The 27,699-nt window shown below is 56.2% G+C and overlaps 2 protein-coding genes across 4 annotated transcripts in view; both read left to right on the top strand.

The window, feature by feature from the left end:
• Nucleotides 1–295: 295 nt before the first annotated feature.
• Nucleotides 296–7,075, top strand: SPIB (Spi-B transcription factor). 2 transcript variants are annotated; one of them, XM_077747044.1, is made up of 6 exons: nucleotides 296–323; nucleotides 1,220–1,247; nucleotides 2,570–2,642; nucleotides 2,922–3,139; nucleotides 3,533–3,683; nucleotides 4,820–7,075. In XM_077747044.1, exons 1-6 carry the CDS (start codon nucleotides 301–303, stop codon nucleotides 5,116–5,118), a joined length of 792 nt encoding a protein of 263 aa, XP_077603170.1. In that variant the 5' UTR covers nucleotides 296–300; the 3' UTR covers nucleotides 5,119–7,075. The 2 variants fall into 2 exon arrangements, with proteins under 2 accessions (XP_077603170.1, XP_077603168.1); XM_077747042.1 differs by lacking the exon at nucleotides 296–323 and having other exon boundaries at nucleotides 1,194–1,247.
• A 1,173-nt stretch (nucleotides 7,076–8,248) lies between these two features.
• MYBPC2 (myosin binding protein C2) overlaps nucleotides 8,249–27,699 on the top strand; it is a 24,893-nt gene continuing 5,442 nt past the window's right edge. For both annotated transcript variants that reach the window (XR_013330932.1, XM_077747348.1), the window contains exons 1-22: nucleotides 8,249–8,760; nucleotides 9,812–9,901; nucleotides 10,302–10,388; nucleotides 10,516–10,664; nucleotides 10,973–11,090; nucleotides 11,782–11,830; nucleotides 11,997–12,056; nucleotides 14,136–14,329; nucleotides 14,599–14,731; nucleotides 17,086–17,210; nucleotides 17,302–17,407; nucleotides 18,509–18,681; nucleotides 20,636–20,801; nucleotides 22,407–22,513; nucleotides 22,806–22,835; nucleotides 23,108–23,247; nucleotides 24,055–24,214; nucleotides 24,300–24,404; nucleotides 24,851–25,039; nucleotides 25,421–25,555; nucleotides 27,230–27,397; nucleotides 27,570–27,658. Coding sequence is in view for 1 of the 2 variants with exons in the window: in XM_077747348.1 (XP_077603474.1) it covers nucleotides 8,742–8,760; nucleotides 9,812–9,901; nucleotides 10,302–10,388; nucleotides 10,516–10,664; nucleotides 10,973–11,090; nucleotides 11,782–11,830; nucleotides 11,997–12,056; nucleotides 14,136–14,329; nucleotides 14,599–14,731; nucleotides 17,086–17,210; nucleotides 17,302–17,407; nucleotides 18,509–18,681; nucleotides 20,636–20,801; nucleotides 22,407–22,513; nucleotides 22,806–22,835; nucleotides 23,108–23,247; nucleotides 24,055–24,214; nucleotides 24,300–24,404; nucleotides 24,851–25,039; nucleotides 25,421–25,555; nucleotides 27,230–27,397; nucleotides 27,570–27,658 (2,592 nt within the window). In the remaining variant the exon portion in view is untranslated. The remainder of the gene's footprint in view (nucleotides 8,761–9,811; nucleotides 9,902–10,301; nucleotides 10,389–10,515; nucleotides 10,665–10,972; nucleotides 11,091–11,781; nucleotides 11,831–11,996; nucleotides 12,057–14,135; nucleotides 14,330–14,598; nucleotides 14,732–17,085; nucleotides 17,211–17,301; nucleotides 17,408–18,508; nucleotides 18,682–20,635; nucleotides 20,802–22,406; nucleotides 22,514–22,805; nucleotides 22,836–23,107; nucleotides 23,248–24,054; nucleotides 24,215–24,299; nucleotides 24,405–24,850; nucleotides 25,040–25,420; nucleotides 25,556–27,229; nucleotides 27,398–27,569; nucleotides 27,659–27,699) is intronic.

Genomic DNA, 27,699 nt, shown 5'->3' with positions numbered 1-27,699 from the left:
TTTCTTCGGATCCCCCCAAATCCAGCTCCTCTCCCATCTCCCCCAGAGGGGTCGGCCCCCCATTCCCACCCCAACTGTGGGGATCCCCAAATCCAGATGGCCCCAGGGCCTGCCCTCTGTACCACGTGACCGAGGGGTTGTGCAATCCAGCCCCCTCCCCTGACCCTCCCCAAGGGGATTTTCGAGGAGGGCTGTGCTCTGTGCGGGCCTGGCCGGCACCCCTGCCCCCCCCAAGGGGCCGGGCCAAGGTATAAATAGGGGTGGCGGCTGCAGCAGGCAGCAAACCAGCCCGGCTCCAGCATGCTCGCCCTGGAGGCTGCACAGTAAGTGGGGGGAGGAGGACCCCTGCACTTGGGACCCCTGCCCGGCACTGCTTTCCAGGGGGCAGGTGGGTGGGAGGGAGGGGCTGCAACCTGCCTCTTGCCCCTTCTAGATTTGTTTTCCTTTCCCGTCTCCACTTCCTTCCTCCATCCTATCTATCCCTGCCTCTCTGGGACCTCGAAAATCTCCTTGGGACACTTGCTGGTCTCCCCTCCCACCGACAGCCTCTCCCGGGGGGTCTCCCCAGGTCTGTCCGGTCCCCAACGGGCCTCACTGCCCGTTGCCGCATCATTTTTGTTCCTGGGACTCTATTCTCTGCCTCTTGCTCCCTCTCTGTCTCTGTCTCTGTGTCTTTGTCTTCTTCTGTCTGTCTGTCTTCTCTCCTACTGTCTCACTGTCTGTCCCCCAGCCCCATCTCTCTCTCTCCAGGGCTCATAACCACTTCCTGCATCCATGAATGTTTCTCTCCACACCTTCCTCCCTTCCCACCTCTCCTCTCCTTCCCTTCTCTGCCCAGCCGCTCTCCGCTTCTCCTCTGGTCCAAGATGGACCCATTTAACTGACTCGCTGACGGAGGCCCCCTCCCCGCCCCCACCTGGGCACTGACACCCACAGAGCCTCTCCAGGGACTTTCTCTCCCTCACTTTCCCTGCCCCCAACCAACCTCTGTCTATGCAAATTCCAGGGGAGGGGGGACATTTGCCTGCCCCCCCACCCCCCACTTCCTGCCCCGCTTGAGTGTGGTGGGGCTGGTCTCACACAAGGACACACAGCAGAAGAGCTGTGGTGGTCACAGCTGCAGCACCCTCCCCCCCGCCCCCCATCGGCTCCCAACCACTCGGGAGATTCAGGTGGCTGAAGGCGCCCCTGACATGCCCCTGTGTGTCTCCTCCTCCAGGCACGACGGGCCACACTTCAGCTGTCTGGTGAGTTGGGGCCCTGGGGGCCAGGGAGGGTGGGGGACCCAAGCGGCCCACCTTGACCTCCCTGCCTCAGTTTCCCCTTCCACTCCTTCCTGTCACTCTGTCTTTCTGACTCTCCCTCCATATCTCCACCGGCACCTCCACCTCACCTGGCCCCTCCCTGCCCCATCTGTTCCACGGAAGTTTTCCTGAAGTCTCTTTCCAGCTCTCAGTTTCTTGGGCCACTTCCTGGCGCGAGGACGGATGGGGGGGGCGTCCCACATTCAGCAAACCTATTTACTCCTTCTCTCCTTCTTGGCTTTGCTAAATTGTATTTCCGAAAATGTGTTCTGTAATATTTCCGACACACAGAAGACTATACTCCCCACCCGTCACCCACAGCCCAGTCCAAAAAGGAAAACCTCACTCATGGGCTTGAAAATAAATGTCATGTCAGGCATTGTTTTTTGTTGCATTTTAGTAAGCTCTACCCCCAACACGGGGCTTGAACTCACGACCCTAGAGCAAGTGTCGCATGCTCTAAGGCTCTAGCGACTGAGTCAGCCAGGTGCCCCAGCACTGGCTCTTCTTCCTTGCTGCATAGTACTCTGCTGGAGGACACCCCCCCCCGCCCCCACACCTGTTCATCCATTCTGTCCGTGGCAGTGGGCTGGTTCTCACTGGGAGCTATTTGAAAAGCTGCTCTGAATGTTCCTGATCAAGGCTATTTTGTGGACATAACACTGTCAGTCCCCGGGGGGACTACCTAGGCTCAACACTGCTGCTACATTGGGATGGCACGTGTCCAGCTTTGGTCTTCACTGTCATTGCTAAAGCAACATGTGATTCTTGGGAGGGATCAAAGTGATATGGAGGCGGAATAAAAGAAGCATCGAGGCTTTCTTTGCCTCTGTACAAACACTTCCGGCCCTGGGACAGGCAAGCCTGGGGGAATTCTTCCATACTTGCCCCAGGTGTTGGGGTTCCTGGGAGCCCACAGTCTTTGGAGGGTGGTGGCTATTGTGTGCCTCTCCGAGACCCTGCGTCTCTGTGTTTCTGTGCGTCTCCGCCTGTATCTTTCGTTCTGTGTGTTGTGTTTGTATCATTCTGGGTGTTCCTGCTGCGCGGCGTCTGTTCCCTCTTCCTGCATCCCTGCGTGTCTCTCTCTGCCCCTGTCTTTGGGGCCTGGTCTCTGTGTCTCTTGTGTGTTTCTTTCTCTTTCTCCCAGCCTCTTCCTTCTTCTCCCCTGTCCCTGTCAGAATCTTCCTGCTGGCCCGGAATGGGGGTTGGGGGCTCCCCAAAGGCTGGGATGACCCCTCTTCTTCCCCGCCCCTCGACCCCATCAGTACCCAGATGGCGTCTTCTATGACCTGGACAGCTGCAAGCACCCCAGCTACCCTGACTCAGAGGGGGCTTCCGGTGAGTGGCCCTGCCCTACCCAACCTCCTGACCTGGACCTTGGGCCCATTTCACAGATGGGGGAGCTGAGTCCCGGGGGAGGATGTCACCTAGTTCCGCAGGATAAGGTTAGCCCCGGGTCTCCAGGCCTCCTCCCCTTCCCTCTCTCACCCAGCCTCTTGCTCATGCAAATTCTGGGGGCTGAGATTTGCATGGCCCACAATGGCTCCTCTGTGCAGGGGGCTTCAAGTGGGAGGGGCTGAGGCCAGACTTGGCTTCTGACTCCACACCCTCCCCCAGACTCCCTGTGGGGCTGGGACCTGAGTCCCGCTGTCCCAGCCGCCTCCTACGAAGCCTTCAACCCAGCTGTGGCCAACTTCAGCCACCCCCAGGGTGTCCAGCTCTGTTATGGACCCTCGACCTACAGCCCCGTGGGGAGCCTCGACCCGGCGGCCCCCAGCCTAGAGGCCCCCGGGCCCAGCTTCCCAGCGTACCCCACAGAGGAATTCACCAGCCAGGTGAGAAGCTGGGACACAATTAGCATCCCCATGATTTGACTGAGGTCCAGGAGGTGCCAGGCGGTGTGTGAAGCCCTCTGACAAACCTCTGAGGTGAAGTCATTACTCGCCCTTATTACTCCATTGCACAAACCAGCCAACAGAGGCACGGACTTTGACCGAGGGGCAGTGCAGAATGCCATTAGCGGTGATGGGCACGCTTCCACGGAGGTGGCCCTGGGCATCCTTGGCCATGCCTTGGAGATCTGAACCGAGGCCAGAGTGCAGGCTGTCAAGAGAGTGGGGGGTGAGGGGCACAGTGGAAACCCAGGAGGAGGAAGGTGAGGGAAGAGAGCAGAGGGAGGGAGGGAAGGGGGGGGTCCCTGGCCTGCAGGTGATCCTGACCTTTTGCAGACCGTGGCCCCCCCGGCGTACGCCCCATACCCCAGCCCTGTGCTGTCGGAGGAAGAGGGTCTCCTGCTGGACAGTCCCACCCTGGAGGTTTCAGACAGCGAGTCCGACGAGGCCCTCATGGCTGGCCCCGAGGGGAGGGGATCTGAGGCAGGTATGTAGGAGTAAGTGGGGTTGGGGGGGGCCCCAAACAAAGATGGGGAGGGGGACGAAGGAACCATGGCTTCCCAAGCACTTACTGCATCCTACGCGCTGAGGGCACTTCCCGGGTCCACCCTTGACTGCTGTGTGGCCCTGGGCAGATGACTCTAGCTCTCTCTGCCTCAGCTTCCTAGCTACAATGGGGATGGCAGTGTTTCTTGCTGGTGGTCGGGAGATTAAGTGGGACAATGCAGGTGACTGAGAGCAGCATTTGGCTCAGTTAAGTCCTCACGCTTATTATCGACACAATAGCAACAGAAATAACCACATCAACACCCGGCTATTCAACCCCTGCTTCTGCGCAGGCGCCTGTGTTATGCTCAACTCCTGGGAAGTTAGGATCATTAGCTACTTTCCCTATCTGGGTCTCAGTTTCCTATCTGTAAAATGGGCAGCAGCAGCGGCCCCATTTCCCGGTGTTATAATGATTAAATGAGCTCACAGCACTAAGTGCTTCACAAAGTTTTGTAAAAGTAACACACACACACACACACACACACACACACAGCTCATTTATAGCTGAGGAGGCTCCAGCTCAGAGAGAGGTTAAGTCACCACCTCAAGGTTACTTCTGGAAAGTGGCAGGAGGCCAGGCCTGGGGTTCCTGTACCCAGTGCCCTGCTCTGAACCACCCCCCTCTCTAGCTTTTGGGGAGCCCTTGCTGCTGGTAGGCGCCCACGAGTCAGACCCCCTGGTCTCTTCCAGGATCCCAGTCCCCCAGGGGCTGAGAAACGGCTAGGTGAATTCAAACCTACTCCAGATCGCTTCGCCACTAGTCAGCGCCCGGTTTATATAAGTCTTTGAGGGGCGCTGTCGGCCCATTTCACAGATTCTCTCATCCATACGCGGGACACATACGTATTCCTATGTGCTGGCCACCAGCAAAGCAGAGGGTAGCCGGATATCTTGAAAGATAAAGCAAGGAGTGGGGGATGGGGGTTCCGGGGTAACAGCTTCAGGGAGGAGAGCAGCTTGCCTGTGGTGGGCGGGGACGCGACACTGGGGACACCTCCCTCGCTCCAATTGTCTTGGCCTGGAGACAGGCTTGCTGGGGCNCCCCCCAACGCCCCCCGCCCCCCACCCCCGCAGGGGCCCGCAAGAAGCTCCGCCTGTACCAGTTCCTGCTGGGGCTCCTGACGCGCGGAGACATGCGCCACTGCGTGTGGTGGGTGGAGCCGGGCGCCGGGGTCTTCCAATTCTCCTCCAAGCACAAGGAGCTCCTGGCGCGCCGCTGGGGCCAACAGAAGGGCAACCGCAAGCGCATGACCTACCAGAAGCTGGCGCGCGCCCTACGCAACTACGCCAAGACCGGCGAGATCCGCAAGGTCAAGCGCAAGCTCACCTACCAGTTTGACAGTGCGCTGCTGCCGGCCGCCCGCCGGGCCTGAGCCCAGTGGGGGCTGCGAGGGGCTTCGCGCCTGTGCCGCGTTGGCGTCCCCACACCCTAGGTCATAGCACCCGTGGGTTCCCCACACTGGAGGGAGGGGGGGACTGCCATAATCCCTAAGCCCTGACCAGGGCCCCTCTGGGACCACCCCCCTCCCCATCGTGTCTGGGGCCCCTCTGGGATTTCCTTGTCATGTCCAGGATCCCTAGGATCCTCATGTCTGGGTTACGTGACCCATAGAGGACTGTGCTGTGTGTCCGTGTGGAGGGGAGGGGGAGGACAGTGCTTCCAGATCTCCAAGAGCTTCTCTGGGATCCCCTCGTGGTGTCTGAGATCCTCCAACCAAACCTGGGACCTCTCTGAGCTCTCTTGTGTGGCTGAGATCCCTCAGTCTCATCTGGGGAGGGAGAGCCCACGGACCACCACGAGGCGGCTTGGGTACCCCGTCCAGGGTCTCTCTGGAATCCCTTTCTTCTGTCTGGGGCCCTCCTGTCAGATCTGAGGTCTCCTACTTAGGTCTGGGGGACTTCCAGAAACCCTTTATCAAGTCTCAGCTCCCTGGGCCCCTCTGTGACTCTCTTGTCCTATCCGTCCCCCTAAATGATGACCTTTGTCATCTTGCAATTTCCTAATTCTCTGGAACCACCGTGCTGTCACTTTCTTGTGTCTGGAATTCTCCAATCGCATTGAGGGTGGCTCTGGGATCCTTTGGTCATGTCTAAAAACATCCTTGTCAGGCTTGGGGGGGACCTCAGTGAACCTTGTCTTGCCCAGGCTGCCTCTGAGATCCTCCAGTCACATCAGGGCCTCCCTGGGATCCCCTATCTGCTGTGCCCCTTTGGGGACCCCACCCACAGACCTGAGTTCTCACAGGGCCCCTCCCCTTCCTGGGATGCCCTCTGTAGGGGCCAAGCTAGCGATCATTCTGGCCCCTCAACTGATTTCTGGGTGACCTTGGCAGCCCCCTCCATGTCATCTCTAACCAGAGGTCACAAGTTGGTACCCCCCCCACCCCCACCCTTCCGGCTCCCTTTGGGGTAAGTCAGATCTCTGGTGGTGGTTTCTTTAGTTCAGTGCAGCAGTGAGGGGGATTTTGCATGATCCTTCACTTAAAACTTTGTGCAGTGCAGCAACGGGCAGCACCGGGCCCCTCTGTGGTGCAGGGGGGCTGGAGGAAGGTGGCAGCCATCCTAATGGCGCATGTTCCCCAATCTTCCCCAGTCCCTGCCGCCCCTGGTGGCTTCTCTCAGTTGCCTGTTGGCCCCCAACCATTTGCATTTCGCTCCCTGGTGTGACCCCCGAGGAGATGTGAAGCTTGGGTGCACTGTGGGAGCTCTGATTGGAACCCCCTGGGGGTGTCACAGCCTGTGGGCTAGGACGCCAGAGTCCCAGGTCTTGGAGGCTTCGTGGCTGGGGAAACTAGGGTGGAAGACTTGCTGCTTCTGGGCCTCAGTGTGGCCCTTGTGTGAAAGGGGAGAGAAGGAGGAAGGTAGAAAAAGTCCCTTGCAGTCGCGCTGAGCCTTTGATACATCTCCTGGAAATGTACCCCACCAACCATTCATTCACTGACGTCCAGGAGGAGGCGGAGGACAAGGAAGGAGCTTCAAGGACCCAGAGAGGGAAGAGGTCCCTATGGGACACACAGCTGCTGGTAGCAGGGCCCAGGCTGGGACCTGCCCTCAAAACGACGGCCGCCCCCTCCTGGAATGGGGGCAGCGTGGGAGGCGAGTGCTAGGGACAAAATGTCCCCAGGGCCTCCTCTTGCAAATGAGGTATCTTTTGCAAAAACTATCATCTACCACCCCCAAAATGTGGAAAAAAATAAAATAAAACAAATCAAGGTAGACAGACCTCCTAGGACCCTTTGTTAAGGTGTCCGCCTAGGCCTGCTGACCTTCAGAGACGCTGGCGAAGTGGAAGATAAGAGGAGAAGCCATAGAAGAGGCAGTGAGAGCTGGACCAGGCTGAGCTTTGAAGTCCGCGATAAAGGGCTTGAGATGCAAGCGCTGGTGGTTCGGTTCAATTTTTCTCTCCCTCTCCCTCCCTCTCTCTGTTTTTTTATTTTTTATTTATTTTTATTTTTATTTTTTTTTTACAAATAGTTTATTGTCAAATTAGTTTCCACATAACACTCAGTGCTCATCCCCATAAGTGTCCTCCTCTATGCCCATCCCCCCCTCCCGCCCTCTCTCTGTTTTATTTTTGTAAGTAATCTCTACCCCTAACGTGGGGCTCGAACTAACAACCCCCAGATCAAGAGCCGCCTATTCTTCCGACTGAACCAGCCAGACGCCCCAGGTCTCCCTATTTTTGGACGATTGGAGTTCTCCCTGCGTCCCTTTCCATCAAGGCCTCTGTCTCTCCTGAATTTATGTCCTCCTCGGTATCTCTGCCCACTCGCTGGATACAGCCCTCCGGCAGGCAGGGCAGGGCTGAAGGCTCCCGCGGACAGCGGCCCCCTCTTGGCACCTAGCTGGGTCCGCGGAGCGGTGTGGTAGTCTGCCTGGCAACCCGTGACGTCACATAGACCTCGCCTCCGGGTTGGCTTGGAGCTCCCCAGAGGCGGGGCAGTTTCCGGCTCGCCGGGGGTTTTGGAAAAGGGGGGAGGGGAGAGATGGACAGGAAGAAAAACCCGGAGCGACTTGTCTTCCCTCGAAACTCGCCCAGAGTTACTTCCCCTCCCGTCCTCCTCCTTAACCCCAGTCCCCACACCGTCTCCCTCTCACACTCACCTCGCCTTCCTCCCCATATCACCTACTGCCCCTTAAAGACCCTCGCCTCCCCCAGTCCTCTCCTCCTTGTCTCCTTCCCCTCCCCCCATCCGGCGTCCAGNTCCCCCGCGTCCGGTGCCCGCCGCGCCCGCTTCGGGAACCGTCGCGGGCAACGGGCCGGGCGCGGTCCCAGGAGAGGCAGCGGACAGTCCGAGGTCCCAGGTGGCCGGGGCCCCAGGCCTTCGGATGTGCTCTCGGCCAGGGGCGGGACTCCAGAATCCCCAGGCCTCAGTGCCCTCCCTGCGGGCACAGAGACCTCCTCCTCCCCCCCGCCCCAGCCTTCCTGCCTACGCTGGGAAACCCGACCCTCCCTCCCCGCTCCGGTTTCCCGAAAACTCCTGACTTGCAGATACTAAGAATGGCTTTCTAGACCTTCCTCCTTTGACCCATGGCCGAGTTCTGGCTCCGAGCCCTCACCCATTTTAGACCCCAGCCCCTTCCTCTCTCGCCTCCTAGGACTCAGGAGGGCAGGCCTTCATCCTCCTCCATTTTTTTCTAGACCCAAGAATCTGAGCCACCAGAAGTCCAGGCCCCCCAGGCCCTCCTCCCTCAGACTTGGGAGTCCTCGCCTCCAGCACTTCCTGGGACCCAGGTGTCGGAGCCCCAGGCCCCTGCCCTCCCCGGGCCTGGCACCCCACGGTCTCTCCTGGTCCAAATGTTATTTCTCGCCCTTTAGAACACGCAGACGGAATGTGGGGCAGCCAGGGAGGGTGGGGAGGGGAGTCTGGTGCCTCCCGGAGGCTCCTGGGAGTCTCTGGACTCCTTAAAGGGCTCCCCCTGGGGGCCCACCTGTCCTCCCTAGGGCCCTGAGGGACAAAGCTGCGGTCGGAGGAGCGAGAAGAAGTCCGCCGACATGCCTGAGGCGAAACCAGGTGGCTTTCAGAACTGCCCTCCCTTTGTGGAGATGCGGTCCTTTTCTGAATGGGGACTAAGGGCTCCTCTCTTTGTAGGTTTGGGAGAATGGGACTGTCTTCTCTGTGTTGCGTGGGGAGGGGTCCCTTCCTTGGGTGGGATGGGGGTCCCTTTCCCTGTGCAGTGAAGGTGTTCCTTTCTCTGTGGGGATTGGGGGGGGTGTCTCTGGGTGTAGATGGAGATTCTCTGAATTTGAGTCCTTTTTCTCCATGGGGATGGGAGGGCCGTGCATGTGGACTGGGGAGCCTGCATGGTGACTGGGGTTCACTACATTTGGGGTTGGGGTCCTCTCCACAGGGACTGGGGCCACTTCTCTGAGTGAGGACTGAGTCCTTCCTCTGCAGGGGAAAGAAGTCCTTGTACGTTTAGAGATTAGGGGTTCCTGTGTGCGTGGTGAGGAGAGCTCTGGTCTGTACGAGGGGGGAGGACCAGGAGGGGACCTCCTTTCTGTAGGAATGGGGGCTTCACCATGAAGGAGTTGGGGGGGCCTTCTCCATACTGGGGCCAGAGGCCCTTTGTGCAGTTGGGGGCCCTTCTATGAATGGCACTGGGGGCATTTGTTTATATAGAAATGAGCCTTTCTCTCTATGAAGAAGTGAACCAAAGAGACGCAAGCCCCTGGGAGGGACCCTCCTCCCGGGGCGTCCGGACCGCGGCACCAGGCCAGCGTGGCTGTGGCGCGGGGGTCCAGCCCCTCCCTGCAGCTAGCCAGGAGCCAGCAGGCAAGGGTGGCCGAAGGATGCTGTGGTCAGCACAGCTGTCCAGTGTCCAGCCCCGGGGCAAGAGCTAATTATACCCCTGGGACCCGAAAGGTCAGGGCCCGGTGGCCTGGGTGGATGGGACATGGCCTGCCCGGGGCAAGGGGAAACCTGATCATGCAGGACTAGAGATAAATTTACACCTGGAAGGGCCGGACTTCTGGGTCTGAGGGAGGAGGGGCCTGGACTCCTGGGTTCTGGAAGAAGAGGGCACCGAGCTCTTGCTCAACTGCGAACACCTTTCACCTCACAGCAGCCAAAAAGGCCCCCAAAGGCAAAGATGATGCCAAACCAGCCCCGAAGGAAGCGCCCGCTAAGGAGGAGCCTGCACAGCCCCCCAAAGGTGAGACGATGTTCCTATGGGGTCAGCAGAATGTGGCTCTTCGTCCCCCAGGCTCCCCTCGCCCGTTCTCACCCCCTGCCCTCTCTCTCCCTTCGGTCCTATCGCCTCCCCTGCTCCTGCTCCTCCGCGGCTCCCCAGTGGCCCCAGGTTAGAGCCCAGCCCCTCAGCCTGGCCCTCCGGCCCCCAGCAATCCAGTCTACCGTCCTTCAGTTCACAGATGGGGAAACTGAGGCCCGAAGGGTGACACGTGGTCCTTCCCAAGTCAGGAAGAGCCACTTTGCCCGGTGATCTTTGGCATCTGAGCAGAGAGTCCCTCACAGGCTCTAACCCCCGCTCCTTAAGTGCCCTGCTTCCCCTTCGTCAGCCCGCCTCAGACCCCCTAATCCTGTCTCCTGAGCAGAAGCCCCACCTGAGGACCAGTCTCCCGTTGCTGAGGAGCCCACTGGCATTTTCCTGAAGAAGCCGGACTCTGTGTCGGTGGAGAATGGTGAGAGGGTCTGAGGGAGGAGAGGCTGGGGCTCCCAACCTCACAGTCTTCCCCGTAGAATCTCACGGTTTCTGTCTGGCCACGCCTTCCCATCCTCTCCCCACCCCACCCCCCATCCCCCATCCAGGAAAAGACACAGTCATCGTGGCCAAGGTGAATGGCAAGGAGCTCCCCGGGAAACCAGCCATCAAGTGGTTCAAAGGGAAGTGGCTGGAGCTGGGCAGCAAGAGTGGGGCCCGATTCTCATTCAAGGAGTCCCACGACTCTGCCAGCAACGTGAGGACCCCGTGGGGACGCAAAGGCGTGTGGGCTAGGGATGGAGGTTGTGCGGGACAGAAGGAGAGGCTGTTTGGGTTAGGGCAGAGCACACTTGGGCGCAGTGTGTCCGTTTCCAGGAAGGTCTCAGGGGTGAGGGGTGCGGGTCCCCTAGGGACCAAGCTTGTCTAGGCATGGGAAGGGACAGTGGGTCCCTCCTGTGGGGCCAGGGTGAGGACCCGGAGAGGGAGTAGTGAGGTGGGCTCTTGCGGGGCCGGGGGGGCTGGGGAGCAGTAACGTGCACCCACACCTCTGGCCCCGGCCCCCAGGTATACACCTTGGAGCTGCACATTGGGAAGGTGGTAGTGGGGGACCGCGGGAATTACCGCCTTGAGGTCAAAGCCAAGGACGTCTGTGACAGCTGTTCCTTCAACATCGATGTGGAGGGTGCGCTGGTGAGGGGGTGGGGGGATCAAAGGGTTGCGTTCTGGCTGGGGCGGGTGTTTCGGCCTGGTGTAGGAGGGCATACAGATATGGGGGTATGATTCGGGGGAGGAGGAAGTAGATGCAGGGGTCAGGGCCTTCAAAACTGGGGAGATAGTCTACAAGCTTGGACAACGAGGAGGCGTGGGCTTGGGGGTGGGAGGGCTCAGGGTTTTGAGTCCCCACACAAAGACTTAGACAGGGAGTTGAGTAGATTCCGGGGTCCCAGTACACAGGCTTGAGGAGGTCGCATAAAAGGGCTTGGAAAGTGAGGGTGTCCAGGTTGAAGGCGAGGGTGTACAAGCTTAGCAGGAGGTTACACAGATTTGGGGGCATAGGTGTGGACCCCTGAGGGTATACGGGCTCTGCGGTCTACAGCCCAGGGTGCGTGGAGCTTAAAAATGGAGGACACAGGAAATGAGGTTGCCCGGGCCTTGGGAGAAGAGTGTGCTGGCCCAGGCATGTGGGGGTACAGGCTGCCGAGTGGGTGGTGTGTGGCAGCTGGGGAACGAGGTGTCCAGGCCCAAGTAAGAAGGTGCACTGATCCAAGGAAGGGGCCCTGGGTGGAGGCTGTGCGGGCCTGGAGCAGCGCTCTTGGTCTTAGACCAGGCCTTGCGTCCAGCTCACCTTCTCTTCCCCAATCTCCTCTCCCCAGTGCCCCGTCAGGATGCCTCTGGGCAGGGTCTAGAAAGCTTCAAGCGTTCGTAAGTAATCCTGGAGCCTGGGAAGAGGTGGGGAGAGCGGTGTCTCCCATGGGAGGGGGGAGCTGTGGGGGAAGGGAGGATCGGGGACAGCAAGGAGTGGGGGCCCAGGGTGGGCCTGAGGGCACAGGACCTCAGTGGGGTTCACACACCCTTTCAATGGCCACAGGGGCGAAAGGAAGTCAGAAGATGGGGGTGAGCTGGATTTCAGCAGCCTGTTGAAGAAGAGGTGAGCTCACCCCACCTGGCACAGAGAGGGGAGATGGGGACTCACGGAGGAGAAGGATGGTGGGGGAAGCTCCATGCCATCTCCAGACTCCCTGTGTTCACCTCTGCCACCTCGTCCATCTACGCAGTCCCCATCCACCCAGCCATCTGTCCATCCACCTATCCACCATTCACCTACACCTCTACCTACAAGTCTACCCACTCAACAGTCTGCCCACAGAAACTCAGCTACCTACCTACCCTTTACTCCGTCGTTCTCACGTCCATTTTCCTGTTCACTTAGGCTGCAGTTCACGTACACATTCCCTTCTCACCTAGCCAAACCCCCATCCATCCATTTGTCCGGCCATCCATTCACCAATCTCATCCATCCATCCAACCAGCTACCTTTGTATCCATGGACTCATCTATCCATCCCCTTACGTGCCCAACTGCCCATTCATCTACCCACACAGCCATTCATCTACCCACCATCTTCCCACATGTCTATCCACCCATCTGCCGTTACACTCAGCCACCCGTTCATCAGCCCGTCCATTCGTCCTTTCCCCACACACTCCATAATCCAATATCCCACCTATTGAGGCACCCATCCATCCACTTTTCCACCACCCATCTATCATCCATCTTCCTTCCCACCTGGGTATACATCTGCACCTGCCTCTCTTTCCCAGCGGAATCCATTATCCCACCCACCTACCTAGCCAGGCATCCCTTTATCAACTCTTCACCTCTTCAGCAACACACCTATCCACCCACATAGTTCTCTGTTTGGCTGATGTCTATGAAGTTGCTGTTCTTCAGGTAAAAATGATTGGATCTTGGCCATTTTATATTGTTCAACCTGATGCTTGTTCGTTCACTTGGTTATTCAATATCTGCTGGTCTACCCATCCATTCTTCTACTCAGTCATCTATCCCCAGAACCATAATCCCCAACAACCCCATTTACCGATAGATTTGTCTGTTTGTTTTTACCCACCCAACCACCCACCCAGCCATCTCCCCTCAACATATCCACCCAACTGCCTACGCAACCATTTGCCACCAACCCATCAGGCTATCTACTCCCCCAGCTGTCTATCCTCCATCCACCCATTCAGCTTCTTCGGGCCATCCATCCCCCACTTGTCTACCCATCCATTGACCCATACATCCATCACCATGGCCATCCATCAACCCCTTGGTCTGTCTTTATTAATTTCCCATCCAATGCTCTCAAATACTCATAGGTACACCCCCCCCCCCCCGCCAGTTTCCCCGCTCATTTCTCCTCTCTTTGTTCCCTTCCCTTCCTTCCTTCTTTCCAGAGATCTCCTCACTTTCTCACTCAACATACTTCTTCTGAGGCCTCCTGTCTACCTGGGCTGAGATCAGGGGACAGAGAGAAGTGTGCCTGGGTCCCTGACGTTGAGTCACTGATTGGTTTGGAAAGATGGGTCTGATCCAACAGACGTGGACACAGACCAAGACTGTTTAGTGCGATCAGAGAGAGGGCCCCACAGGGGCCTGTGAGAACCCAGAGTGAGGGCTGCTTATTGCCTGGGAAGACCAGGAGTGCCTCCCAGAGGCGGGAAACTTTGGCAGTAGTCTGAAGAGGAGTCCATCAGGAAGAGAAAGTAGGGAGGGGTCATCCGGGCAGACAAACATTTTGTGCAAAGCCTGGGAGGCAGGAGGGGGCCCAGAGGGTTCAGGAAAAGGCAAGTAGCATGGTTGGATGGTTGTGGGAGTGGTGAGGGCAGGGTGGGTGGGGTCGTGATTGCCAGACTGAGCTGCTGGGGCTTCCTCCTGAGGGCAGTGGGGACCCATGGAAGAATTTTGAACGAAAAAGCATGGCAGCTGATGCGGAAGTTAGGAATACCCTCCTGCGGCCATATGGGGAACGGGCTGGAGGGGAAGAGGCCAGATGGAGGCCAGGAGGCCAGGGAGGAGGCTAAGTCGATGGTCCAGGTGGGAGAGGATAAGGGGCACCAGGCCAGGGAGAGAGAGAGAGAGGGACAGCGAGTGGGTGGAGAAGGTAGAGGGAGCCCCTCACCTCCTCCCCCCACCTGGGGGCCTTGCCTTCTCTCCCCACCCTCAGGGAGGTGGTCGAGGAGGAGAAGAAAAAGAAGAAAGACGATGATGACCTAGGCATCCCACCTGAGATCTGGGAGCTCCTGAAAGGGGCAAAGAAGAGTGAGTACGAGAAGATCGCCTTCCAGTATGGCATCACCGACCTCCGGGGCATGCTGAAGCGGCTCAAGAAGGCCAAGGTTGAGGTCAAGAAGAGTGCAGGTCAGCACAGCTCTGACGAGACATAGCCCCTGACTGTAGGGACCCCAGCATCATGGGTATTGGATGTTCGGACTCTGGACCTATCTCTTGAAGGTCCCAATCTAGGGAGTAATAGAGCTCTGTTCTCAGGCATCTCCAAGTTCATGGGAGGTTTCCTGACCTTGACCTTGGAGAGCCTGTGGTCTGGGGAGGGAGACCTGGTAGCTCGGGGACAAGCAGGGCAGTGAGAACCTCTCAGCTCCATGCCCCCTGTATCTCTCCATCTCCAGCCTTCACGAAGAAGCTAGACCCCGCCTACCAAGTGGACAGGGGCAACAAGATCAAGTTGGTGGTGGAGATCAGTGACCCAGACCTTCCTCTTAAGTGGTTCAAGAATGGCCAGGAGATCAAACCAAGCAGCAAGTATGTGTTGGGGGACAGTCCCTTGCAGGGGTGGGCAAAGGGAGATCCGAGTCCTGGAGAGTACCCAGAAATAAGGTTGGCCACTCTTAACCCAGAACAGGCACTCCCTTATCCATATCACAAGAGCACAAACACTTTGTCAATAGAAAAATTGACAAAGGAGGGGCCTGGCTGGCTCGGTCGGCCCACCGCGTGACTCGTGATCTCAGAGTTAATGAGTTTGAGCCCCACGTTGGGTATAGAGATTACTTAAAAAAAAATCTCTAAAAAAAAATTGACAAAGGTAATGAAAACAGAAATTGGGTTGCAAAGAAACCCAAATGGCCAATATGCCATGGAGTACACGTTCAACCTTGCAAATGACAGTGACAACAATAAAGGAAGTAATGCAAATAAGCGACAGGTTTTCTGCTCTGCAAATGGGCCAAGACTCTACAAAATGATAAAACCCAGTGCTGGAGTTGACACAGAGAAATGGGTACACAGGTGCTGCTGGTGGGAATGGTACTTGCTAAATCTCTGAAAGGGCAGTGTATTAAAAACCTTTCAGATTGCGTAATTCTAAGGGTGCCTGGCTGGTTCAGTTGGTGGAGCACGTGACTCTTGATCTTGGGGTTGTGAGTTCAAGCCCCACATTGGGTGTAGAGATTATTTTTAAATAAAGTGGTTATTAATTTTCAGAGGGAGAGAAAGAGGGAGGAAGAGAGAGGGAGAGTGTAGAGGAGGGGCAGAGAGAGAGAGAGAGAGAGAGAAAATCCCAAGCAGAGAGAGAGAGAGAATCCCAAGCTGGCTCCATGTTGTCAGCTCAGAGCCCAACATGGGGCTCAATCTCACAAACCATGAGATCATGACCTGAGCCAGAATCAAGGTTCGGAGGCTTAACCAACTGAACCACCCAGATTCCCCAAGATTGCTTTAAAAAATCCAGATTGTGGAATTTAAGGTATTTATCCTAAATTATGGTTATGCATAGTTGGTCGCAAGGATGTTCACTACAGCATTTGTAGCAAAAAGTGGAAAACGACCAAAATATATGATTCCTTCTTAACGTGCTGTGCAGTCACGAAAAAGAGATTCTAAAATATATACGAATATGGGAAGCTGATCAAGATTAGTGTATGGGAAGAAGCAGGGTCCCATTTCTGCTTCCTAGAATGTTAATCTACATACATATAATTAACAAGATTGGAAAGACAGAGGCCGCCATGTTTTTTTTTATGCAACAGTTTTTTCTTGGATGGGTTCTATTTTTATTTTTTTCTTGGCTGTTTTTATTATTATTATTATTATTGTTTATTTGAGTAAGCTCTACACCTAACATGAGGCTCAAAGTCATCATCCCCCACCAAGATCAAGAGTCACAAGTTCCTCCGACTGAGCCAGCCAGGCATCCCTGCTGTGTTTTCTAAGATTCCCATGGTTAAGATACAAAGTTATGCTGGTTAAGGTAAGTTTAAGTTGCTGTAACAGAGGCCCTAGGATACATCACTGTAAGTGAGAGAGGAATGTGTTTCTAGCTGATTGAAGCTGGTGGGTTCGCTCTCTTCTCAGAGATTTTCTAGGGACTCAGGTTCCAGATTTTGGCTACATCATTTCTTGTGGCACTGTCCTAGTCTGCATGATTGAAGCTGGGTCATGGGTACATCTGTGTCCGGCAGAGAGGAAGGGGGAAGGAGAGAGTCCATAGCAAGCAACTCAAAGACGGAGATGACTTAGCAGTTTTGCACATCATATCCACTCACATTCCCTTGGCCCAAGCTCAATGATGCATTTCAGCTGCAAAGGAGTCTGGGAAATATAGTTCTCTAGGCGCGTAGCTGTGTGTCACTGCTAAATGGAAGGCGAGGGTGGATATGGGGGGGTGCACAGTTAGGATTTCGTTGTGGTTATTTAAATACTAGAAATTGGGGCACCTGGATGGTTCAGTCAGTTAAGCATCCGACTTTGGCTCAGGTCATGATCTCATGGTTCATGAGTTCAAGTCCCACATTGGGTGAGCTCCAGGCCCATTTCAGGTGAGCTCGTGCCCCGCTTTGGGTGAATGTGAGCCCTGCTTCGGGTGAGCATGAGCCTTGCTCTGGGTGAGCCCTGCTTTTCTCTCTCTTTCTGTCTGCGTCTCATGGGATTCTCTCTTTCTCTCTGCCCTTGCTCACTTTCACTCTCTTTCTTTCTCTCAAAAATACATACATACATACATACTAGAGATCGGATCAGTTGTCTTCTTCCACACAATCTGGCTCTGAGAGGGAGTGAGTTGCCCTGAGAACTTGCCCCCTGAGATCTGGCCTGGGCAGATCTACCCCAGGGCTGGGATCTTCTCCAGGCTCTAGGCTGACATAAAATTTTTGCACCAGGTACGTGTTTGAGAACGTTGGTAAGAAGCGAATTCTCACCATCAACAAGTGCACATTGGCGGATGATGCTGCTTATGAGGTCGCGGTCAAAGATGAGAAGTGTTTCACTGAGCTCTTTGTCAAAGGCAAGGCTGAGACCCGGGCCCGAGCTTAGGGCGTGGGGCTCTGGAGGGGGTTCCTGAAACTCATGACCTCCTGCTCCCCCGTACCCCACAGAACCTCCAGTCCTGATTGTCACCCCACTCGAGGACCAGCAGGTGTTTGTAGGAGACCGGGTGGAAATGTCAGTGGAGGTATCAGAAGACGGTGCCCAGGTCATGTGGTAAGTGACTCTTGATCCTTAGGCTCCATGCAGGTGCCCACTGCTTCTTCACCTCCGCTCTGATTTTTAGGACCCCTCTTGGAGATTCTGGATCTTTAATAGTCACCAGGAGACCTCAGTCTTCCTCTGTAAATCCTGACCTTTTTCTAGAACTTCTCACCTCTACCCATCTTATCTTCTTCCAGGTCCTTTTCCTGATGCTGCTATTTCAGATTCATTTATTCATCCTTTCAACCAATTATCCATCCTTTGGTCCATCCATTCCTGTATCCATCATCCGTCCATCACCCCATCCATCNCTACTACTCACCCATCCACCCACCCACCCATCCATCCATCCATCCATCCATCCATCCATCCATCCACTCTCCCACCCATCTCTTCATTCCTCCATCCCCACATCCATTTACCCACCCAACAAATATTTATTGAGCACCTGTTATATGATGGCACTCTTCTATGTATTGAAGATATAATGGGGAGAAAATATATCAATGTGGCACCTGCCCTCATAGACTTTATAATCTGGTAAATTTCTGGGGTGCATGTGTAGGAGACAGAGACATGCATTAGTCAAGTCATCACATGAATAAGTATAAGTGTTTCAAAGGAGCACAAACTGATGCTGTAACCACTTTTTTTAATAGGAAGGAGGGACTCTGGTGGTCAGGGAAGCCTTCCTAGAGGAGGTGACAGTGGAGCTGAGATCTAAATAATGAGTAGGCAGAAGAAAAGTGGGAGCGGAGGTTTCCCAGGCAGGGAGGGACCGTTTACAGAGGCCACAGTATTTGACATCTCTCTGTGATGTCATCCTCCTTGCTCTGACATCTCTCAGTGACCTTCTTGTGTCCCTCGACCTCCAACCGGGAGCTTACAGCACCTCCCTGTGGCCTATGACTTCCTGTGACCCACCATTCCACCTGTGACCCATCTATTCAAGATGCTTCTGCCACCCTTACTGTCTCCTCCCTCCTGGCCCCTTCCTTCCACCCCTGACCTCTGCTCCGGACTGTCTGTCCGTCCTTGGCTCCTCCCCCTCTGATATCCAGACCCAGGGCTATGCGGGTGCCTCACTTCTCCCTACACGTCCCCTCCGCCTAGGATGAAAGACGGCGTGGAATTGACACGGGAAGATTCCTTCACGTCTCGATTCCGCTTCAAGAAGGATGGGAAGCGCCACATTCTCATCTACTCGGAAGTGGCCCTGGAGGATGCGGGTCGCTACCAGGTCATGACCAATGGTGGCCAGTGTGAGGCGGAGCTCATCGTGGAAGGTACGGGGCCTCCAGGTGGGGTGGGGGGGCCCTGCTCCTGCTTCTCCTCACAGCTCAAAATCGCTCAGGCCCTGGGGCGCCTGGCTGGCTCAGTTGGAAGAGCCAGAGCGTGATTCGTGATCTCGGGGTCATGAGTTCGAGCCCCATGTTGGGTATAGAGATTACTTAAATAAATAAACTTAACAAACAATTGTTGAGGCCCCAAATCTTGCATTTGTCCCTGACTCCTCTCTCGGCCTCCTGCCCTGCATTTAATTCACCAGCGAGTCCTGGCAGCTCCACCCTCAAAGGATATCTGACATCTGACCCCTTTTCCCCACCTCGATTGCCCCCAGTGGCCCGGGTCTTCACCCCTCATGCCTGGACTATTGAAGTAGTACTGGGTGCGCTGTTTCCACAGCTGCCCTCCTCCCCACCCACACTCACACCAGCCGGAGGGCTCCTTGTAACACGTAAGTCCCATAGTGAGCGCTGAACACACCCTGTCATTTTTTTTTTTTTTTAATGTTTTATTTATTTCTAGGAGAGAGAGAGACAGCGTGAGCAGGGGAGGGTCAGAGAGAGAGGGAGTCACAGACTGAAACAGGCTCCAGGCTCTGAGCTGGCAGTCAGCACAGAGCCCGACGCGGGGCTCGAACCCACGAACCGCGAGATCATGACCTAAGTGAAAGTCGGACGCTTAACCGACTAAGCCACCCAGGCGCCCCAATCTAGGGGAAGCTGGGTGAAGGGTGAATGGTACTCTTTGCACTGTTTTTGCAAGCGTGAGGAGTCTATAATAAATATTTTTTTAAAAACCAAGTTATTTATATTTAAGCTTATTTATTTATTTATTTATTTTAAAATTTTTTATGTTTGTTTATTTTTGAGAGAGATAGAGAGAGAGAGCTGGGGAGAGCCAGACACAGAATGTGAAGCAGGCTCCAGGCTCTGAACTGTCAGCACAGAGCCTGACACAGGGCTTGAACTCACGAACCGTGAGATCATGACCAGAGCCAAAGCCGGACACCCATCCGACTGAGCCACCCAGACGCCCCAGCTTATTTATTTATTTTGAGAGAGAGCGCACGTGCAAGAGCGAGCACGTGTGGGGGAGGGGCAGAGAGAGAAGGAGAGAGAGAATCCCAAGCAGGCTCTGCACTCACAGTGGGGGTTGAACTCATGAACCACGAGATCATGACCTGAGCCAAAATCAGGAGTCAGACGCTCAACAGACTGAGCCACCCAGGCGCCCTGCGACATTTTATTGAAGAAATAAAAATTCAGGGCACCTGAGTGGCTTAGTCAGTTAAGTGTCATCCGATTCTTGGTTTCAGCTCAGGTCATGATCCTGTGGTTCGTGAGTTTGAGCCTCGCATCGGGCTCTGCACTGACAGTGTGGAGCCTGTTTGGGATTCTCTCTCTCTCTCTGCTCCTTCCTGGCTTGTTCTCTCTCTGTCTGTCAAAACATAGATAAACATTAAAAATTTTTTAAGTAAAAATGTTTTAAAAAGGTAAGTTAGGTCCCAGCCATCTTCCTAACATCCCTTAGTGGCTCTTGCCTCGCTTGTTAACAGAGGCATTTGTGGGGCCCCCAAGGTGATCCGGCCCCTCCCTCCCTACCCATCTCATCTTCTGCCATGTTGCCTTGCTCACTGCGCGCTGCCTACCTGCCGTTTCCCACACCAACAAGCCTGCTCTGTTCCACGGGGCCATGCTGTTCCCTCTACCTGGGGGACTCACCTGCCTTCCCCTGGGCCTCAGAACTCTCTCTTGTTGTCCATTTGTGTGTTTCCCCATTTGCTGGCCGTCTCCCCACTAGAACATGGGCTCCCCAAGGCCCCTGGATGTTTCCGGGTCGTTCACAGTTGCATCCCCAGGTCTAGGAGCAGTGCTGGGCACAGAGTGGGTGCTTGCAGATAGTTGTCGGCTGACTGGCGTTTTGATGGCCCCATGTCCCCCTCGCCCCATCCAGAGAAACAGCTGGAGGTCCTGCAGGACATCGCGGATCTGACGGTGAAGGCCTCGGAACAGGCCGTGTTTAAGTGCGAGGTGTCTGACGAGAAGGTGACAGGCAAGTGGTACAAGAACGGGATCGAGGTGCGGCCCAGCAAGAGGATCACCATCTCCCACGTGGGGAGGTGCGGAGTGGACTGCGGGGGTGGCTGGGGTGGGGCAGGGCGGGGCATGTGTGTCAGTTAGCAATAGCTGCATAACAACCATCCCCGTGCTTAGTGCAGAAGGACATATTTAACCGTGAGTCTGCAGGTCAGCTGGGGGCTGGCTGGCGTAGGGTGGCCTTTCTCACCCCTCTGTGGTCAGGTGAGTGTCCGTTCGGCCGATCTTCCCGGGTTCCATCAGGACCTCAGCCAAGACACCTGGCTGCCTCTGCTCTGGTCCCTGCGACGTCTCATCCCCTATGGCAGTCCTGGCGTGTTCATGTGGCAGAAGCAGGCGTCCCCAGAGACGCAGAAGCAAATAAGGCCCCTGTGGCNTCTGCCGTATTCTCTCAGGCAAAGGAAGCCACAGGCCGCAAGGCCCCATCTAAAGGGGCCGTGCATACACGGAGGGGAAAGCTGTGGCCATATTTGCAAACGGGCGACTACGAAGTCAGGGGAGGCCTCTCACTACAGAAACCAGGGCTGGAGTTCAAAGGCGGCACAGGGACACCTGAGGTTCGCGCTTGCTAACGTCTGAGGATGCGGAGGGCCACCGTGACGCCAGCACAGTTGTGCCCCAGCACAGTTGCGTACTGCATTTCCTGACAGTAGCTCTTGGCAGAACGTAGGCTTTCTCTGGGCTCCGTGCAGGGATCCTGTCTGCTGGTGGTGTCAGTAATTCATTAAAAAAATTTTTTTTAATGTTTATTTTTGAGAAAGAACGGGAGCGGGAGAGGGGCAGCGAGAGGGAGACACAGAATCCGAAGCAGGGTCTAGGCTCCAAGCTGTCAGCACAGAGCCTGACGCGGGGCTCGAACCCACGAGCCATGAGATCATGACCTGAGCCGAAGTTGGGTGCTTAACCGACTGAGCCCCCCAGGCGCTCCCGGTGGGGCCAATAATTATGAGAATGAATCCCAGTGCTTACAGGGCAGTTATGTGCCAGGGAGATTTTTAAATGCTTTAAACAACCTGGTGTCGATTATCATTACATCTGGTTCATAGATGAAGAAGACGGCACAGAACGCTTAGGCAACTTGCCCAAGGTCACACAGCTCATAGGTGGCAGAACTGAGATTTGAACCCAGATGATAGCATTTCAAAACCCAGGATAAAGATGGCAGGCACGGGGGGCGCCTGGGTGGCTTAGTCGGTTAAGCGTCCGACTTTCGCTTAGGTCATGATCTCGCGGTTCGTGGGTTCGAGCCCCGCGTCGGGCTCTGTGCTGACTGCCAGCTCAGAGCCTGGAGCCTCTTTCGGAGTCTGTGACTCCCTCTCTCTCTGACCCTCCCCTGCTCACGCTGTCTGTCTGTCTGTCTCTCTCCTAGAAATAAATAAAAAATATTAAAAAAAAAAAAAGATGGCAGGCACGGGCACGTAGATTGCATTGAAGAGGGTGTTTCTCAGGTCACCTGGCTGGCTCAGTCGGAAGAGGCGTGACTCTTGATCTCGGGGTTGTGAGTTCGAGCCCCACATTGGGTGTAGGGATTACTTAAATAAGTAAATAAAAAAAAAGAGGGTGCTTCTCCACGGTGGTCCCCAGGGTGACCTAACCCACCCCGGCCTTTTCCCACCCAAACCTCTTAGATTCCACAAGCTGGTGATCGATGATGTCCGCCCTGAGGATGAGGGGGACTACACATTCGTGCCCGATGGCTACGCCCTGTCCCTCTCGGCCAAGCTCAACTTCCTGGGTGAGGGTGCCCGGGGGGGACCCCAGGGCCTGGATGCCCTCCTGCAGGATTAGGGGTGACAGCAGGTGTCTGCTGACCTCATGGGCGGAGTCAGATGAGAAGATGGAGGGAGAGAGGGCTGGATGTGTCCATGTGGGAGGAGGGGCGGTCAGGGGCTGGCCCAAACCCATCCCCACACCCCCAGGTCCCTGCCCCCAGGTCTCTGGGTGATGCCAGGCCTTCCCCCTCAGCCTCTGGGGCACAATAGGGGCCACTGGATTGGGAGCTAACTGCCATCTTCTCTGTCCTCCAGAAATCAAGGTGGAGTATGTACCCAAGCAAGGTAAGGACCAGGGGCTGCTGTGGTAAGCTGGGGGCCCGGACTCCTGGGTCTGAGGGAGGAGGGGCCGGGGGCCCGGGCTCCTGGGTCTGAGGGAGGAGGTGGCTGGGGGCCAGGACTCCTGGGTCTGAGGGAGGAGGGGCTGGGGGCCTGGGCTTCTGGGTTTCTGTGGCTGTTGGAACTCAGCTCTTAGGGAACCCAGCCTGCCTTGGTGGGCATCGAGATGACCCCGCTACCCACTGCCAGGTTCCCCAATATCTCTTCTCTGCCGCTAGAGCCACCGAAGATCCACCTGGACTGCTCGGGGAAGACCTCAGATAATTCAATTGTGGTTGTGGCTGGAAACAAGCTGAGGCTTGATGTGTCCATCACGGGGGAGCCCCGTCCCGTCGCCACCTGGCTGAAGGAAGACGAGGTATGGTGGGGCTTCCCCTGTGCCCTGACTTCTCTCTCTCAGCTCTGCTGGGCAACTTTAGGCAAGTCACTTCCCCTCTCTGAGCTACAGTTTCATTATTTGTAAAATGAGAATGATGATCCTTCTTCAGAGGGTTGTTTTGAAGACTGAAGATTACATTTGTCCGTCACATGGTACTGGCCTGCCGCGTGGTGGGTGTTCCATCCATCCCTCCATCCATTAGTCCATTAATCAATCAGTCAGCAAACCGCCCCAGCCATCCATCAACTCAACCATCCACCCATCCTTCCATTCATTAACTACTTGATTACTTAGTCCATCCCAGCCGTCTGACTCATCTGGTGATTAATCCATTTCTCCATTTCTCCATCAGTCAATCCACTTAGCCCCTGGTCCATCCAACAAATACTGTAATCTGTGTGTTCCAGGCCCTGAGACAGTTTGGTTTCTCTTGTGTCCTCTGGGCTTGAGCATCCTATTCTGTAAAATGGGCAGACTCGGCCCCACCTTTATTCACTCCGTCAGTCCGTGAGCACCCCCTGGGGTTTCCTCTGTGCGGGGCTCTACGCGCAGCACTGAGGGTGCAGCCCCGAGTCACATGCAGCCCCCGTCTTCCCGGAGCTTGGCTTTTGAAGGGAGGCAGACACGTGCCCCAACATCATAGTCCAGGGTGACCAGGGCTGAGAGAAAGGGAGGTACCAGAAACTCTTGAGAATTTGGGGGGGAGTTAGGGCCATCACTTTCAGCTGAGGGTTTCCAAGATTGCTTCCCAGAAGAGGGGGAGCAAGGCCATCTCGTCGCATCCAGGTGTACACGGCCACCGAGGGCAGGGTCCACATCGAGACTCAGGCGGATTCCAGCAGCTTCGTGATCGAGAGTGCCGATCGGGCGGACGAGGGCCGCTACACCATCAAGGTCACCAACCCGGTGGGCGAGGACATGGCCTCCATCTTCTTGCGGGTTGTGGGTGAGCAGAGGGAGCTGAGGGGGTGGGGCAGGGTGGGGCTTCCCCGAGGCCCTGGGGGACCCCCTGACCATCCTGCCTCCCTCAGATGTCCCAGATCCCCCAGAGGCTGTGCGCGTCACCTCGGTTGGTGAGGATTGGGCCATCCTCGTCTGGGATCCACCCAAGTACGACGGGGGGCAGCCACTCACTGGTGAGGGCCGTTGTGCCGGAGTCCCCATGACCTCTGACCTTTTCCACCCCCTCAGCCCCCACCGACCCCCGGCCCGTGAGCGTTCTCAGCGCCCTCAGTGATCTCCTTCTGACACCTGTTTTCTGTCTGTCATGGCATCCAATTCCCTTGGTTCCTTCCCTGTCATCCTTTGCTCTCCAGCAACCTGGGGAGCCTCACATTGGTCAACAGCCTGGGGTTTTCTGTGACCCCTGACTCCTGATTCACGACCCGTGACCCTTCCCGACCCCCAACCCCATGGCTGGTGACTTTTGACTGCTCTGTGACCCTGGTATCCACCACGGTTCAAGGCCCCGGACCTCTCTGGGTCATGTGACCCTGTGACATGCCTCTCACTGCTCCCGCTGACATGCAACCCCGCAGCCTCCCCACGGGCACCCACTCCTCTCCTCTTGGGGGTCATCCAGGGTACCTCCTGGAGCGGAAGAAGAAGGGCTCTCAGCGCTGGATGAAGCTGAACTTTGAGGTCTTTACGGAGACGACCTACGAGTCCACCAAGATGATTGAGGGTGTCCTCTACGAGATGCGGGTCTTCGCCGTCAACGCCATCGGGGTTTCCCAGCCCAGCATGAACACCAAGCCCTTCATGCCCATTGGTGACGCTCCCTTACACCCTCACCAGGCGCCCGTCCACCCCCAACCCCTGCCCTGCCTGTCACTCACCTCTGGCCCTGCCCCTGGCCTTTGACCATCCAGCCAACCTCCTGCTGACCCAGCACATCAGACACCAATGTCTGTGATCCCAGGCTGTGCTGTTGCCCAAATGCCTCACTGACCTCTGACCTACCAGACTAACAGTTATCCCTGCTCCTGGACGCCTCGTTGTCCCTTGATACCTTGTTTTCCCGGCTCACTGATCTCTGACCCACCAGACTGACCCCTTGCCTGGTCGGTGACGCCAGCCCTGGTCCCTGCCCCTCCCTGTGACCGCTGAGCCCTCATTGACCTCCGCTTCCGCATTCCTTGGATGCTCACAGCGCCCACGAGCGAGCCCCAGCACCTGATCGTGGACGACGTGACGGACACCACCACCACCCTCAAGTGGAGGCCCCCGGATAGGATCGGGGCAGGCGGCATCGATGGCTACCTGGTGGAGTACTGCCTGGAGGGCTGTGAGTGACCCCAGCAGCCCCGGGGGCAGGGCGCGGTGGCACCCGCAGGGCCCTGGCGGGCGTCCGGTCCAGGGGCCGGCGAGTAGGGGGGGTGCAGGGAGAGCTCTCAGGGCGGAGGGCAGCCCTTGTCCCGCGTCCGAACTGCACTTGCGTGAAGCCCTGCGTGTGATGGCTCAGGCCAGGACCCCAGTGACCGGCCCGTCCTCTCTCCCTCCCTCTCTCCTCCCTCTCTCCCTCCCTCTCTCCTTTCTCCTTTCCCTGTTCCCGTCTTCCATACGGCAATACCTCTTCATCCGTCTGTCTGTCATCCCTGTACTTACTACTACCTATATTCCTTCTTCCTCTCATCCATCCATCCGTCCATCTATCCGTCCATCCATCCGTCCATCTGTCCTCCCTTCCTCCCTCTCTTCATATCTCCCTCCCTTCTTTCCTTCCTTCCTTCCTCCCATCCATTTGCCCAGCCAGTTATGCATCTAAGCGTCTCTCCATCCATCTGAAAATCTTTTGGATCATCCAACCGTCTATCCTGTAACATGTTTTTCATCCATATGTGTATCTCTTCACTACCGTCTTATTTCCTCCTTCCTCCCTCCCTTCCTCCTTCCTTTCCTTCTTTCCATCCATCCCTTTCCCTGTGTGACCATCTAACCGTTTACTGTCTCCATCTTTCTGTGCATCCATCCATCCGTCTCCATCCGTCCATCCCTCTCCATCCATCCATCCATCTATCTCCATCCATCCATCCATCTCCATCCATCCATCCATGCATCCATCCCTCCATCCATCCCTCTCCATCCATCCATCCATCTCCATCCATCCATCCATGCATCCACCCCTCCATCCCTCCATCCCCATCCATGCATCCATCTTTCCACACATCCAACTCTGCATTCTCCCCCGAACAAACCTGTACTAAGCACTGACTCCATACCAGCCCAGTGCCACAGCTATGGGGATGCCTCCAACATGGTCATCTCACTGGGAAGACCAGGCACAGTCATCTCGACACCGTATCCCAGGCCTTAAAGTCAGCCAGCCGTGGGCTCCAATCCTGCCCCTACACTTTCTAACTGTGTGAGCGTGGGCAAGTCTCTGAGCCTCAGTTTCTTCATCTAAAATTGGGCGAAGACAGCTCCCTCCTTGACAGGGTACAGTGATGACTGCGTCCGGCGATGCATGTGAGTGACGGATGGTTGGAGTCTTGTCAACTTCTTCCCTCTTTGTGTTTCCAGCGCTCTTCACCCCTCTCCGCCCTTGCCCGCCTCTCTCAGATCCGTGTCAGTGCCGCCCTGATGTTTCAGGGCCCACTCGTGTTAGAGTTCACCCTGGGGATTCTTGGTCTGACTCACATTGGCTCACCCACCTATGGCTGTGGACCCAAGATGGAATCTCAAGGGGCAGGAAATCCAAGGAGCTGTCTCTAACCACCTTCCCAGTCCCCTACTCCTTTGAGCCTTGATTTCTCCATCTCTAAAATGGGAATAACATAGGGCAGAGGCAGAAATTAATGAGCTAATAACTAACACATGTGCCACCCTTCGTACCTGGTCATAAGTGCTTAACCAGCGTCAGATGCTGCCATTCATTGCGTGACCCCCAGGCAGGGACGGGACGCCCAGCGGAGGGGAGGGGCTTCTAGGAAGCTCCCTCAGCCGCCTTTCTCTTTTGCAGCCGACGAGTGGGTCCCTGCCAACACAGAGCCCGTGGAGCGCTGTGGCTTCACAGTCAAGAACCTGCCCACGGGAGCAAAAATCCTCTTTCGGGTGGTCGCGATCAACATCGCGGGGCGCAGCGAGCCGGCCTCCCTGTTCCAGCCGGTCACCATCCGGGAGATTGCAGGTGGGTGACTCTGGCCCCTCTGCTCACCTATAAAAAGACCAAGTTGGTGTCATCTGGCCTGCTCTTGCCATGTCACCATTGGGGCCTCCCCTGAGAATGTCATCGATGCTGTCCCTCCCTCGAGTGTCCCCAGCCTAGCGCTGAGCCCCCGTTCCTGTGCCTGTGCCCTCAGAGCCACCCAAGATCCGGCTGCCACGCCATCTCCGCCAGACTTACATCCGCAAAGTGGGGGAGCATCTCAACTTGGTCATCCCCTTCCAGGTGTGCCGAGCGGGGGGTCGGGCTCTGGGCGGGGGCGGGGG

The sequence above is a fragment of the Crocuta crocuta genome, unplaced genomic scaffold (assembly GCF_008692635.1).
Source record: "Crocuta crocuta isolate KB4526 unplaced genomic scaffold, BGI_CrCroc_1.0 scaffold334, whole genome shotgun sequence".
In the NCBI taxonomy this organism is placed as follows: domain Eukaryota; kingdom Metazoa; phylum Chordata; class Mammalia; order Carnivora; family Hyaenidae; genus Crocuta; species Crocuta crocuta.
The sequence above is the reverse complement of the archived record's forward strand: the minus strand, read 5'-3'. Positions and strand labels throughout refer to the sequence as shown.